Source organism: Acyrthosiphon pisum, chromosome A1, assembly GCF_005508785.2.
Source record: "Acyrthosiphon pisum isolate AL4f chromosome A1, pea_aphid_22Mar2018_4r6ur, whole genome shotgun sequence".
In the NCBI taxonomy this organism is placed as follows: Eukaryota; Metazoa; Arthropoda; class Insecta; order Hemiptera; family Aphididae; genus Acyrthosiphon; species Acyrthosiphon pisum.
In genome coordinates, this window is record NC_042494.1 from 98,065,665 (window position 1) to 98,079,532 (window position 13,868).

The 13,868-nt window shown below is 25.7% G+C and overlaps 1 protein-coding gene across 1 annotated transcript; it reads right to left on the bottom strand.

Annotated features, from left to right (window-relative positions):
* Positions 1–5,001: 5,001 nt before the first annotated feature.
* Positions 5,002–13,416, bottom strand: LOC100168242 (GRIP and coiled-coil domain-containing protein 2). Its single transcript, XM_001950052.5, has 17 exons — positions 13,103–13,416; positions 12,881–12,959; positions 12,687–12,763; positions 10,951–12,385; positions 10,798–10,886; positions 10,591–10,734; positions 8,528–8,718; positions 8,221–8,446; positions 7,993–8,160; positions 7,536–7,742; positions 7,232–7,464; positions 6,988–7,168; positions 5,964–6,143; positions 5,816–5,912; positions 5,550–5,752; positions 5,371–5,479; positions 5,002–5,305 (listed from the first exon to the last, which is right to left on the bottom strand). Exons 1-17 carry the CDS (start codon positions 13,133–13,135, stop codon positions 5,244–5,246), a joined length of 3,714 nt encoding a protein of 1,237 aa, XP_001950087.2. The 5' UTR covers positions 13,136–13,416; the 3' UTR covers positions 5,002–5,243.
* Positions 13,417–13,868: the final 452 nt, after the last annotated feature.

Below are 13,868 nucleotides of genomic sequence, written 5' to 3' on the forward strand. Positions count from 1 at the left end.
CACCGATAATTCTGTTTTGCTTTTTCAGTATCGTTTAAAACCAAAATCTTAATGTTTTCGATTCGTAAAATATTTTTAATTATCAAAAATGTCATTGTTTTTGGCTATTCTATAGCTTTTAAGTATTTTTAACGTCCAAAGTTTCGTTTGCTAGCAATGGGTACGAGATTAATTGACCACGGTAAATCGATGTTACCGGCACTGTTACCATTGCCAACCCAAGAGACACGTAGTTGTGAAATGGTTTTCAAAATGTTAAAAAAATCTCATAATATACCGTGGTTGTAGGTTCGCATTGACGCAGTATGAAAACATGAACAATGAACATACCTAGGCTATGTGGTTCACTGGTACCTACTACGTGGTTTTCACGTGACCGTGATTTTCAATGTACGAAAACATTATAAATTAATAATTATTTATTATTACTATTTTCTTGAATATAATGTTTTGCTATTAAATATAGCACAATTTCGTCCACAACTATTTATGGCGGACCAACACATTTATTAATGTGGATATTTCCCGTATTTTCACGTTTCCCCATAGGTATTTTAAAAAATGTTGAATTCTAGAAAAATTAAATAGGTATCCAAATATTTTGATATTAATTGTTGTTTTACAATGTAATATATTTTATCATTTCATTGATTTATTAATAAGTAGTATTGTATTATATAATAATAACTAACAAGTTACCTATATTTAAATTAAAAAGTATAAATATATAACTTTAAAAAAAATTACGGATAGATATGCCTTCAAAATTGAAAGGTTTCTAATTCTTTTTCATCTCTAAACACAAATATTTTAGTCCATATTTATTAATTTTTACTATACAATCAACCATATTTGTTTGGATATTTAAAAATGTAATAAATAATAACAGTTATGGAATTTATTCTTTGAATTGAAAATTTCAATGAATATTCAAATATTTGGATGCTGTGTTCCAACTATGTATATTTTTTTAAATTACCTATTGAAAGGAAACCTACTCATAATATTTGTTCCACCTGTATTTTTTTTTGTAGTAGTAGTAGACAGTAGTAGTAGTATCTATTACTATATTATTCTATTAAACGATGAGGAAATGTCTACCTAGAAAAATGAACCAGAGGAAGTTAAATAATAATAATAATAATAATAATCTTTCTTAATGGAAATATAATTCCAAATTATATTTTTTTATATATTATATAATACAAAATATTTACAGCTATGATACCTATAAATTAATTTACAACAATTATTCAATAAAAAGGTATACAAAAAATATAAAGTAGTACTTAAAAAATTAATTTATTTGATATATCTTAAAATTTGAACAGAAAATTCTGTTTACGATGTATTAAAAAAATCAATATTATCAACATCATTTCCAGCCAACATGCGAATGATGTGGTAACATTTTTTATATAAAATAAGTTTTTTTCTCGACAATTTTTTGAATTTATTTTAAAATGTAAGTTATGAAGTATTTCAGGGCAAATGTCCTATTCCATCGAAAACAGTCATGAGGAAATTTTCAAATTTATAATTACCATTACATATGCTACAGCATTATGCCATTACCTAAGAATTATTTACTCTTTAAGTATGAACTAAGAACATAATTTAGATTTTAGAATTATTATCGTTAAGACGAAGATGCCGTTTTTATTTTTTTAAGATATTAGATACAACTTATAATATTGGGTACCTAGGTAGGAAGGTACCTATTTACGTTACCTTTTTTACGTGTTATGTCTCCGTCATTTATTTACAAATACTCAATATTACAGCAACTTGAAACCAATTAATTATTCATATTTCTTAGTATAACTATAAGGTCTATAAATTCAATGGCGCAAATAGGGCTCAGGCTCCAAAAAAAAAAAATGTTTTCAAATTATAATATATATTAAATATATTTTTTTTTTAGTGGGCTAAGCCCAGGGCCGCATTTGGGGGGGAGGGGGTCCTGGGTACAACTGCCCCGCGGGCTCCAATATTTTAGGGGCGCCAAAATGTTGTGGCCAGAAATATATTTACTTGTGAATTATTAAAATTGTATAATTTTAATTATTTTAATAACAGTATTATATATATAGTATATTAGTATTATAATGCTGTTTGATATTTTTTTTAATTAATATTAATTTGCATAGTTTTATATAATTTTATTTTATTTATTCATGAAATACCTACAACCTACTTAAATATGTTAAAAAACAATTTATATGAAGAATTATATGCAAGATTTAGGTGAAATAAATTCAAATGTATCTTTGCGGAGAGAGGATCAAGCAATTACTAAACAATATTTTTAAAAAAAACATACATTGTAAAACAAATATTCTTTTCTGTCCTCAAAATCTAAAAGGTTAATGAGGATCTATATCCCATATTTTCCGTGGTTAGGCCCCTTAGAGGGAAACAATTTTTTTTCACCGGAGCTTAGGGGGTGCCAATTTTTTTTTACACCGGGGCGCAAAATGTCTAAATGCGGCACTGGCTAAGCCCCCTACCTATTTGCGCCTATGATAGGTAGTCATAATCTAGACAGTAGACAATTTAAATTCCAGATTATCTACTAGGTACGAAATAATAAATAGTTAAAATATATATTTGTAAATTTATGGTGACTTTTCAACTCTTGACTATATATATCAACACATGCCAACATAAACCATAATATTATAATTTATAATGCGTCATAATATGATGTAGGTAATGTAAACCCAACAAAAACCTAACGGTGAAAAAAGGCCAAGTTCCAAACTCCCTTCCAAAAAAGTCGGCCTATCAAAGTAATGAAATCTACATTTTGGCCAAGTCTGCTATTTTTTAATTCGTAACCTCGCTGCACTCTTACATTAAAGATCAACACTCCTCTTTTAAATATTGTTTAACACTTGCCTAGTTTCTGAATGAGGCATAAACTAGACTTGGCCGCAACGTGGGTACTACGCTACTATGGTCTATGATTCGCTGTCTTTTTTGAGAATAAATCTTAACTTTTTTCTGAGTTCTCTTCTCCCCATCACCCATGTAAGTCATAAGTGAGTACATTCGATAATAATTAATAATAATGTTTTATGCTGGCCAAGTGTTAAACAATACATACAAAAGAAGAGTGTTGCTCTTTAATGTAGGAGTGCAATGAAGTCATGAATTAAAAAATAGCAGATTTGGCCACAATGTAGATTTCACTAGGTACTTTGATAGGCCGACTTTTTTGGGAGGGAGTTTGGAACTTGGCCTTTTTTTACCGTTAGGTTTTTGTTGGGGATATCTTTAATTTTTGCGGGCTTCAGCATCGTGGACGACGAGTTATTTTAATTTTTTAATTTTTTTTTTTATATGTCGTAGATTTTCTCTTGTAAGACCATTTGGGTCTCTGTTGAGGAGCTGAGAGATTGAACTCTTGAGCGCTGTCAATACCAGGCAAAGATAGTCAAGTACTATCTTTTATTTTTCGTCGTCTAGACTTTTTAGATAGAATAGTTGTTAAGTCTGGCCCATACAAAGTTCTTAGACGGTTATATTCAACAATGGCTATTTCGGTAACTCCTTCTTTGTATTTTACAAGATATAATGATAATTCAGTGATAATAATTCCATTCAATTCATAAGAGTATGTAATTTTTCATTAATGTTTTCTTGTGCCGTTATCACGTAAAAATATCGTCCGTAAACCCACGAATATTATTAAAATATTCTGTATTTGAATAAAATAACATTATTATGTTTTATAAATATTTATATAAGTCAACTACAAACAATTTCTTATTACCATACTGTAACACTGTTTGAAAGAGTTCGTTTATGCGTGCTAAGCGCGCCACTTCATACTTTATAATACACTCTCTAAAGCGGCATTAATTTCGAAAAAATTTCAATTTTTAGATTTTCCCCTTTAGTTGCACTGTACTTTATTTTTTAAAGATACCTTTGTGCCAAATTTTACGTTTCTACCTATACGGGAAATGTCTTATAATTTTGATGATGAGTGAATGAGTCAGTAACAATATTGCAAATTTTGAAATGGCACAATATTAAGGGCTCATTTTCGTACAGCGTCCTAAGCTACTCAAGATTAATCTGTGTTTTAAATTTCAAAAGTTTATCTTAAGAGGAAACAGAGATATATGGGTTAAAAAAACTGGGCGAATTGTTTCATGTAAAGATACACTGGCATTGCTGGAACTTGGCCTGGCGCACTACCGTGCACTCAGATATTGTAATAGAACATTTATAATTGACAATAATAATCGACTTGCATATCGTACAAATATTTAAATATTATAATTTATAAATAATAATATATACCTATTTGGGTAATTATTTATGAAAATATATTATGTATATTATGAATCTCTATTGTTCTGGAATATAATTTACATTATAACCAACAAAAAGTGTACATTTCTTGGTAATTATCGAAAGGAAAATTATGTGATGTGCCAATGTGTGCTTATATTATTGAAAACAGTCAAGTACCTTATAATATATTTAGAAAAAAATGTCTTTTAGGTAATACAATATTGAGGTTAGATTTTATATATTATATTATAATATAATATATTGAGTTAAATTAATAAACATTTTATAAAAGGAATCAATAAACAATAAGTAGGTACACATACATTGTACATAATAGATTAATAACAATAAAAATAATATTTTTATCGACAATACTATTTAACTCTTAAGGCAAAATGTATATTACCATACACAAATACTATTTTAACACAAAGTATAACAATTTAATTTGAATTTAGGAAAGGCAACAGGGAATGCTTTTAAATACATACATTTAATTTACAAAAAATTAAAACAGTGGTAAGATACAACTTTCATAACTTGCTTAGATGTCGAGTTAAATTAAAGTTTGCTAGATGTCAAATTAATTTAAACAAAATTATTTTATTACAAATATAAATGAATACGGTTGTTATAACATAGGATTTGGAATATACATTAAAAAAATATGATTTATCAAATTAAATTGCAAAATAGTGAAGACTGAGGATGCTTATTGCTCAACAAATAACTTTGTATATTTAAATATTTATAGACACATGTATATCACATTTTTGGGAACATTAAAAAATAATAATACTTAGAATACTTGATAATGTGAAAAATTAGTGGCAATAATATAAAGCACCTACATTCTTCTACAATGAATCATATTTTATTATAATTCATATTATTCATATATATTTTATAAAATATTCATTTAATTTAAGTATAAACTAAGTTCCTTGTGACCAAGTAAATAAACTAGACCAGCTTGAGTTTTGGTCTGCAAGTGATCCTAAATTCACAAACAAATTGTTATTAAAACTTAAATCAAATCAAATTATTTATTTATCATTTTACCTTTAGCAATAGTCTCTATTTGCTTCTGCTCATCTGGACTAAGTTTCAGCAGTTTGTTTATCACTGGTACTAAGTGATATTTTTCTACTCCACTTGACAAAGTTAAAAACTATTTTTGAGAATAAACATAAAAAAATAATCAAATAATATAATAAGTAAAGATTAACAGTACGAAATACCTTTAAAATTATATTTTTTAAATACTCCATATTTTGTATTTCAGCATGTCTATCAACGCTACGCTGCAATCGTCTAATATCTTCTTTAAGAAATTTATTTTGTTGTTCATATCGAGAACAATTTTTTTCAGCATCATTTAACATCATAGTTAATTGTTTCAATTGTTTCTGACTAGTGTTCAATTCACTAATTGGGTCACTAACTATAATGAAAGAAATGTAAAGATTAATATTTACAAAATTATGTAAAGCTGATGGTTAATTACCACTATTATTATCAAACGATAACAGATCTGCCAAAGGCAAAAGAGTAGATTTGCTGATTTTTCGAACTGATTCATTCGAACTTGCAAAATCTGAAAACTAAATAAATATTTATACATTTTAATATAATATACATTTTTATATACTAACCATTTCATCATCATCATGAATATGATTTGAAGAAGTTGATTTTTTAAGTTTATTTTCGACAACAGGTAACACACTGTTTGATTCAGTTTCATTGGAATTTGTTTCTTTAGCTAAAATGATTTCTTGTTGTAGTTTGTTAATTTCATTTTCATGTGCTAATCGTTCACTCAATATATTTTCCTATAAATTAGAACAAGTTATTTTTTTTTTACTTTTCATTGTAGTCTAACTTTTCTTTATTGAGACATATTGGTCACGTGTTATTTTATCCCAATAATCCAAAATTTAAATAAAAACTTAAACATTTGATGGTAGTTATGATTTAATGGTATGAAAGAATATTGTTAAGTAGACGTCACCACCGCATGTGTTGTCTTACAAGCGTAGAATACAGACAAAACGTGTTTAAGCAGTCTGAGTAGAACTCATTTAATTTTGGTGTTTTTGGTTGTTTAAAAAAATTTAAACATATAATAAACGTTATACTGGGAATAATGGAAAATACACACCGTCCTGTCTTCAGAAATATTATCACAATTCAATTTTAAAATTAGCTATTTTTACTCTAGAAACAAAATTGAGCGAGTTCTACTCTGACTGCGTAAACACATTGTGTCAATGTTGTATGTGTGTAATACGGAGATAAAACAAACAGGTGTGACATATAAATATTATAATGTAAAAAAATACCCATTTAGTATTTATGAAAATAAATAACACAGGATGGACAGAATAATACACATTTAACATCAACGCCATAACAGTAGAAAAATTGGTGCACTAACCAAAATAACATTTAGATCAAATATTACCTGATTATTGGTTATAATTGATATCTACTTGATAAAAATGTTCTATGGTTTTATGGCCCAGATAAACAGTAAACATTTCTATAAAAATATTAGCTTTTTTTGGTGATTGAAGCATTGTCTCGACCAAGTGTTTGTCCTAATTAACTAGACACTAGTATCCCTAATATGCAAAATCTATAGAACAGATAAATATTGAATCATATTTAACTAACGTTTAAAGATGTCTTCTCTTTTTCCAATAAGGATTTAATATTTTCAATTTCATTATTCAAACGATATATTTCTTTGTCTTTTGTTGATACGGTCTTTGTCAAATCACTTAATTTCTTTTCATATTTATCTATTTCTTTTTGTAATAAGATCATCTCTGTATTTTTATTCGATAATTCTGACCTGAAAAATTCATTTAAATGATAAAAAAAAAATTTAATGATTTTGTTCTCACTAAGTACTCACGACACACTCTGTAAATTGTTTTTTGAGATATTTAAAGTTTTGGTAACTTCTTGTAATTGTTCACTTAATTCTGCAACTTTCCCATGAAACACAGTGTCTTGTTTGTGTTTTTGAAAAACACTATGAGCTCTTACTTTATAGGCTTCAAACTCATCGAGTAAACTTTGATTTTCTTCTGTGTACTTTGAAATAGATTCATTAGCAGTTTTTATTTCCAATTGCATTCGTCGAATCTAATTTCAATAAAAATTAACAACATAAGCAATGATTATGATAATTATGTATGAATTAAAATAATTTTTACTTTTTCAGTTAGCTGTGAGTGTTGCAATTGATAATTTTCTTTTTCAGTTTCATATAGTTTTTGTAACTCATCATATTTACTAGTCAAATTCGTATTTAATATATTTTCTTGATTTAAAGCTACTTGACATTCTATTAAATTATTTTCTTTTTCACTTAATAATGATTCAGCGTTATTCAATCCTATTCTACATACTTCTACTTGATGCTAAAATCAAAAATTATAATAATGAAAAATATGATTGCTCAATTAATATAATTTAAAATTAGATTAGGTTAATAAATTATCCAATATACCATTCTATAAACTTTTATAAGAAATTTTAGATTTTGGTATACTAAGTAATCATAAATACGATTTATTATGACATAATATTAATTATTTATGTTTTTTTTCAGAAACATATATTTTATAACATTTAATTTAAATTTAAATATAAATCTGATTTATAACTTACTAAATTCTGTTTATTTCTTTCTTGTTCAGTAATAATAATATGTTCCAAATGTTTAATTTGTTCATGCAAAGAATCAATAACACTATTGGCGTTAGAAAGTTCCTGTTCTAGATTCTGACTATGTTGCTTTTCTTCTTTCACTTTTTGTGATAATTCATCTAAAGTTTTCTAAAAAGTCGATAAAATATTTAATTAATTATTAAAATTATTTAATCAAATAATACCAACTTCATAAGAATTTAATTCAAGGTCACGAATATTAATTTTTTGTTTTTCTGTTTTTAATTTCTCCAATTCAGATTCCATGGATTTAATTTTTTCCTTTGAAACTTTTAAATTATTTGAAAGTTCTTTTATAGATGCTTCTCGATCTGTTTTAAGTATTTCAGCAGCTGATTTTTCTTGCTTAAAAATATCAAGTCTTGAATTTAATGATTTTTCTGCTTCCTTTAAACTAAAATTGATAATAAATAATAATTAAAACTATAATAAATACAATTTATTATTTTATAAATTATACAAATTAGTAAGTTACCTAATTATAGTATTTTGAGCTAGTAATAGGTCATTCTTTAAAATTTCAATATCCGATTTTAATATAGTACATAGCTTTGTTTGTTCTAATAGCTGATTTTCCTCTTGGTTACATTTTTTAACCAATTCTTTGATTTCTGCACATTTAATATCATACTCATCACATTTAATATCATATTGTTGTTGTAAACACTTGAAAATAAAAAAATTATAATTAAATCTCAATATCAACTCTGTAAATTTGGATTAATCTTGGAAAATCTGTCATAAATGTATATATTTTTGAAATTACTGACTTACTAATTATTTAATATGTTTTCATGAAAATAATGATATAATAATTAAACTTGACATGAAAATTTATTTCTTAATATTATTTTTTAATTACTATTCATTTAAATATATTGATATTACAATGATATGTTTAATATTATTTTTTTTTTTGTGTGTGTGTGTACATATTAAGTCGTCGAAACAAGTTTTGAGATTTTAACGGACATTTTCTTTTTTCTTTCGAAAATATATAGTTTTTTTTTCTTTAAATGTCAATAAAATTTAATTTGTTAAGTAAAAAAGCTTGAAATTATAATACAAGACTCCTAATCTATTGTTACAATGGTAGTTGAAAAATATTAAAAATACATATTCACAATTTTTATTTATAAGATTTTAAAGATTGAATCTTTACAAGATCACGAAAATGTACAAATTATTTTATGTTAAAAGTTTATAAAAATTTTTCTTTTTAAATCAAAGATTTAAACATTTAGTTCAAGATTCCTCATAAGTTTGTTTAATTTTATGAAAAAAAAAAAAATATCTGCCGGAAAGTCAAATTACATTTTTACAGGCATTAGAAGTTCAAATTTTTACAATGGATATTCACTCAATTTCACGTGTAGTGATTTTCTTAGTTTGTTATAATTTAAAAACGAATATCTGTAGGCACATGAAAATTTCATTGAATATTTATATTTTAATTTTCTATACACCATAAAATTTTGAAAATATTTTGATTTGTTTTGAGCTGGTTACGGACATTTTCAGTTTTCAATATTTTTAGTTTTTTCTTTCTATAATTGTCAATAAAATGTTATTTGTTGGGTAAAAAATAGTGAACATTTAATACAAGGCTCCTGATATATATTGTTAATATATCAGTCGAAAAATATTAAAAATACATAGGCACAGTTTTTTTTTATAAGCATTTATAGTTCTAATTTTGACAAAATTTATAAAATGTTCAACTTTTATAGCTAATGATTGAAAATGTAAAAAAAAGTTCCACATAAATAGGTTATTATATATAAATTACTTTATTCACAATAATATCAAATTTAGGTACTCAGTAACAAAGCCTTGTATGAGGGGGGTTTTAATGTAACCTACTGTACAGCAGAGTTACATCCACCTTTTTACTATTAAGTCCTGTCCAGACTCCAGACCAAATAAACATATTATGTGTTTCCAACATCGTTTCTGATTTCTTATCAAAAGTTGCCAACGACAATGTCGAAAAACATAATATGTTTCCGATAAATGTTTCTTGGTCTGGACAAGGCTTAATATTAAAAATGATGTATTTAAGGTATTGGTGATTATAGAAAAATAATAAAAATAAAGTTTTCATATGTTCAGTTGGTGGATCTAAATAAGTATCATAATTTGATGAAACATTTTTTAATACTATACTCATTTCTATGAATGAAAGGTGCAATTTTGCGCATATTGGAAAATCACTGGCCAGTAAAATTCCCTCTATAAAACCACCGGAATATGGCACTTTGATGAGACACGTGCAGCCGATGACCGGGACCTTTTTCTTGCAGAAATGAGTATAGAATGAATATGTCTATACTCTGTCCCTATACTAGATATCATGCCGTGGCCTGATCAAAATCGGTTTTTATGTTTCCATGAGACACCCTGCCATAGGAGAACTGGTTTTGATAGCAGAGTGACTTGGGGGGAGGGAGGATCCAAGGGATGTACAGAACCGCTCCGTTCTGTCTTGGGACAGAGTATAGATATACAACATAATTGTGTTTTACTTTTAAATCTTACTCGAGCAAGTTTGCCTTGTTCAGCTAATGCTATGACCTTATTCATTAATTCACTTTTTTCTAAACTATGCTTCTTGATTTCATTTTCAATGGACTGTTTTAAATCGGCTATTTGTTTTTTTTGTTTTATAGCAATGGCCTTTAACTATAACGAAAAATGTAATTAATTATCAATGTTCTCTAAAATTAGTAATAATTTAATATTAACCTTTTGTGAGCGGTCTTCTTGACTTTCATCTATTTCACGCATTTTATAAATATTGTCACTTTTACTAATTGATGTAGTGCTCAAATCATCTATACAAATAAAAATATTAAAAAGAGCTTAAAAAAATATTACTAAATTAGATTCAAAAGGTACCTAAATTTTCTTTTAAGTTTTGTAATTCCATATCCATCTCATTACACAATGCATCTTTTGCTGTTACTAATTCTCTTAGATTTAATACTTCTGTTTTCAGTTCTTTAATGTTTATATTTTTGCACACTATTTCTTTTTTCAAATTCATAATTTGTATATGTACATTTTCAATAAAACTATTTTTGGAAATATTTAAATTTTCAATTTCTTCAATTTTTTTAAACATAAATTCCGTGCATTCAGATACTAAAAGTTTTTGTTTTGGCAATATTTCATTCTTAATTGTATAAAGATATTTTAAGTTTTTTTCAAGTTCAAAATTTATGATTAGTTGACTATTATCTATGTTCTCATTTAGAGTTTGCTTAAGATTTGAGTTCTCTGCGTAGTTCTTTATTTCAGAATAATTAAGGTTAGTAACTTCATTTTTAAATATTTCTTGTTTGTAGTTATCCATTTTATCTTTTAATGATAAAATAATTTTTTCTTTTTGGTTAATTTCATCTTTTAAAGTTTTTTCAGAATTTTCACTTGATAATTTAAATAATTTATATTCTGCTAAAGTGTGTTCAAACAATTCAAATGTTTCATTTAGTAAGGGCCTTATTTTTAAAGGTGATTTATTATTTTCTATTTTTGAATTCTGTTTTACATAATTTTCAAACAATTCATCTAAAAGTTTTAGACAATTGGTGAAATTTTCCTTTAAAATATTTAGATTGGAAGATAATAATGTATTTTTTGAATTTAAAATAGTACTGTTTTCGTTAAATTTGTTGATTTCATTATTTTTGACATCTATTTCTTGCTTTAAGTCGTTTATAATACATTTTAACACATTTTCTTCTTTCTGCATGTTTTGTAATCTTTGTACATATATTTCTCGTTCATTTTCATAAGTTTCCATTTGTTTAGAAAACACTTTTATTTGTTTTCGTAATTTGTTATTTTCTTCTTCGGTTTCCGCATAATTATTTAACTTTTCATTTATTATAGTAATATTGTTTTCCAATTTGTTAATTAAATTTGTTTGACCATCAAATACTTGTTCCCTTTTTTCACAGTGATTTTCCAATGAAATATTTTTCTGTAATAATTCATTACATTGTTGTTTAATTTTACTTTGGGCTTCTTCCAATTTTAATTTATCACTTTGTAATTTTTTGTTTTCATTTTCTAAAGATTTATATTTTATTGCATTACATTTTATCTGTTCTTTAAGATTTGTTTTTTCTTGATCGGCACAAATTCTAAATGCCTTTTCATTGTCTAAGGTTTTTTTCATTGCATCTAATGCATGTTTATTACTTTGAAGTGTTTTCTGCAAAGCTTCAACTTCATCTTTTTGTTGAGCATTTAATATGTGAATTTTTTCTTTTTGGTTGATAATTACTGATTCTGCTTCTTGTAGTTCTTTATTCTTATTCAGCAACTCCTATAAAAATTTAGTGTTTAGAACTTTAAGAGGAAACTATGCATTTGTTGTCTCTGTCTTACACTTGTAGACATAACAAAAATTTTAAGTACCTAAATATTGGTCTTCCAACACTGATAGTTTTAAAATTTTACTATAGATATAATAAAAAAAGTCAACAGTATAAAATTTGTAAGCAAATTATGATTTTTTTATGCAAAATTTTTCTATATACTAGTAAATAATTAGGATTTAATATAAATAATATAAATATATCAGTTGTAAATTGTAATACTATAATTTAAATATCTTAATTCTTTACCTGTCTTTCAGAATGTTCATATAAACGCTGCTGGTCAATAAATTTTTCCTCCCAAATCTTTTCTTTATTATGTAATTCTAAAAAAAAAAACAATATCTAGTATTAATACCTATACCATAATATTTTGTTTCATAAATATTATTTCTTTAAATAAAAATTTCCATTTAATCAATAAAAACTTAATTGGTAAATACCTTCATTTTCTTTTTTTATTTGAATGATTTCGTTTTGGTATTTAATACAAATTTCTTCCTTTGACAATCTTTGTAAAACCTAAGCATATATTAAAAACAAATTATATACTTATAAGCAGGAGTCATACAAGTACTATTTGGAAATTAACAATAACATTTATTATTACATATATATATATATAAATAATAATCATTGTAATAGCAATAAATCGTATAACATACATCATCACTATCATCTGAATTACAAATGTCCATAGTAGGTAGGTAGGTACCTAAAAATTGTAACACTCAAAGTATAAAACTAATAAAAGCTCATAGCATTTCTATAAAAACATTATAAATAGTAAATACTGTAAATTAATTAAAATAAATAAATATTAAGCAAAAAATCATTATGAAATTAAAAAAATTAAAACGTAGTAGTTTCGTTTTATAATGTTAGTGTTTTAGTTGTACCTGCTACCTAATAGTTGTAACTACTACAACTATTAAATCTTTTTTCTAGGACTACAACTGTTTATTGGTTATCACTTATATTATCAGCAATATAATAATATGTAAATATTATCGTTGTTATCATTTCGATTTTCTACATTTTTTATATTGTAGAGAAGATAAGAAGATCGTGTGGTTGGTGATAGTGACTAAATAAACAGGCATGAACACTAAAAAACCAATTTTTCCTATCACTGCGTTTATTTAGTCATGGTCACAGTCTCACAGATATGTATAATAACATATATTATACATTTCTGTGGTCATGGGCCCCCATAGGCTAATCTTTTATTACTCAGCTATCAGGGGGTTTGTTTTTCCTTTTTATTGCATATAAAACACGGGGATATGATTGCGATACTATAGTTAAAAGTTAACAAGTGTTGTACCTAATGTACCTGACTTATTATTGTTTTATCATTTATACTTCAATATGTTCGTTGAATAAAAACTTGAAAAAAATGAAAATCTAGTTTTTAATCCTATTAACTTG

What these genes read in the sequence shown, in the direction of transcription:
- LOC100168242 (XM_001950052.5), bottom strand. Translation starts at nt 13,135, where the DNA reads ATGGACATTTGTAATTCAGATGATAGTGATGAT. An exon ending in AAGAAGACCGCTCACAAAAG is followed by an intron (nt 10,735 to 10,797) that starts GTTAATATTAAA and finishes TTTTCGTTATAG; the next exon opens with TTAAAGGCCATTGCTATAAA. An exon ending in ATCGTTTGATAATAATAGTG is followed by an intron (nt 5,753 to 5,815) that starts GTAATTAACCAT and finishes CTTTCATTATAG; the next exon opens with TTAGTGACCCAATTAGTGAA.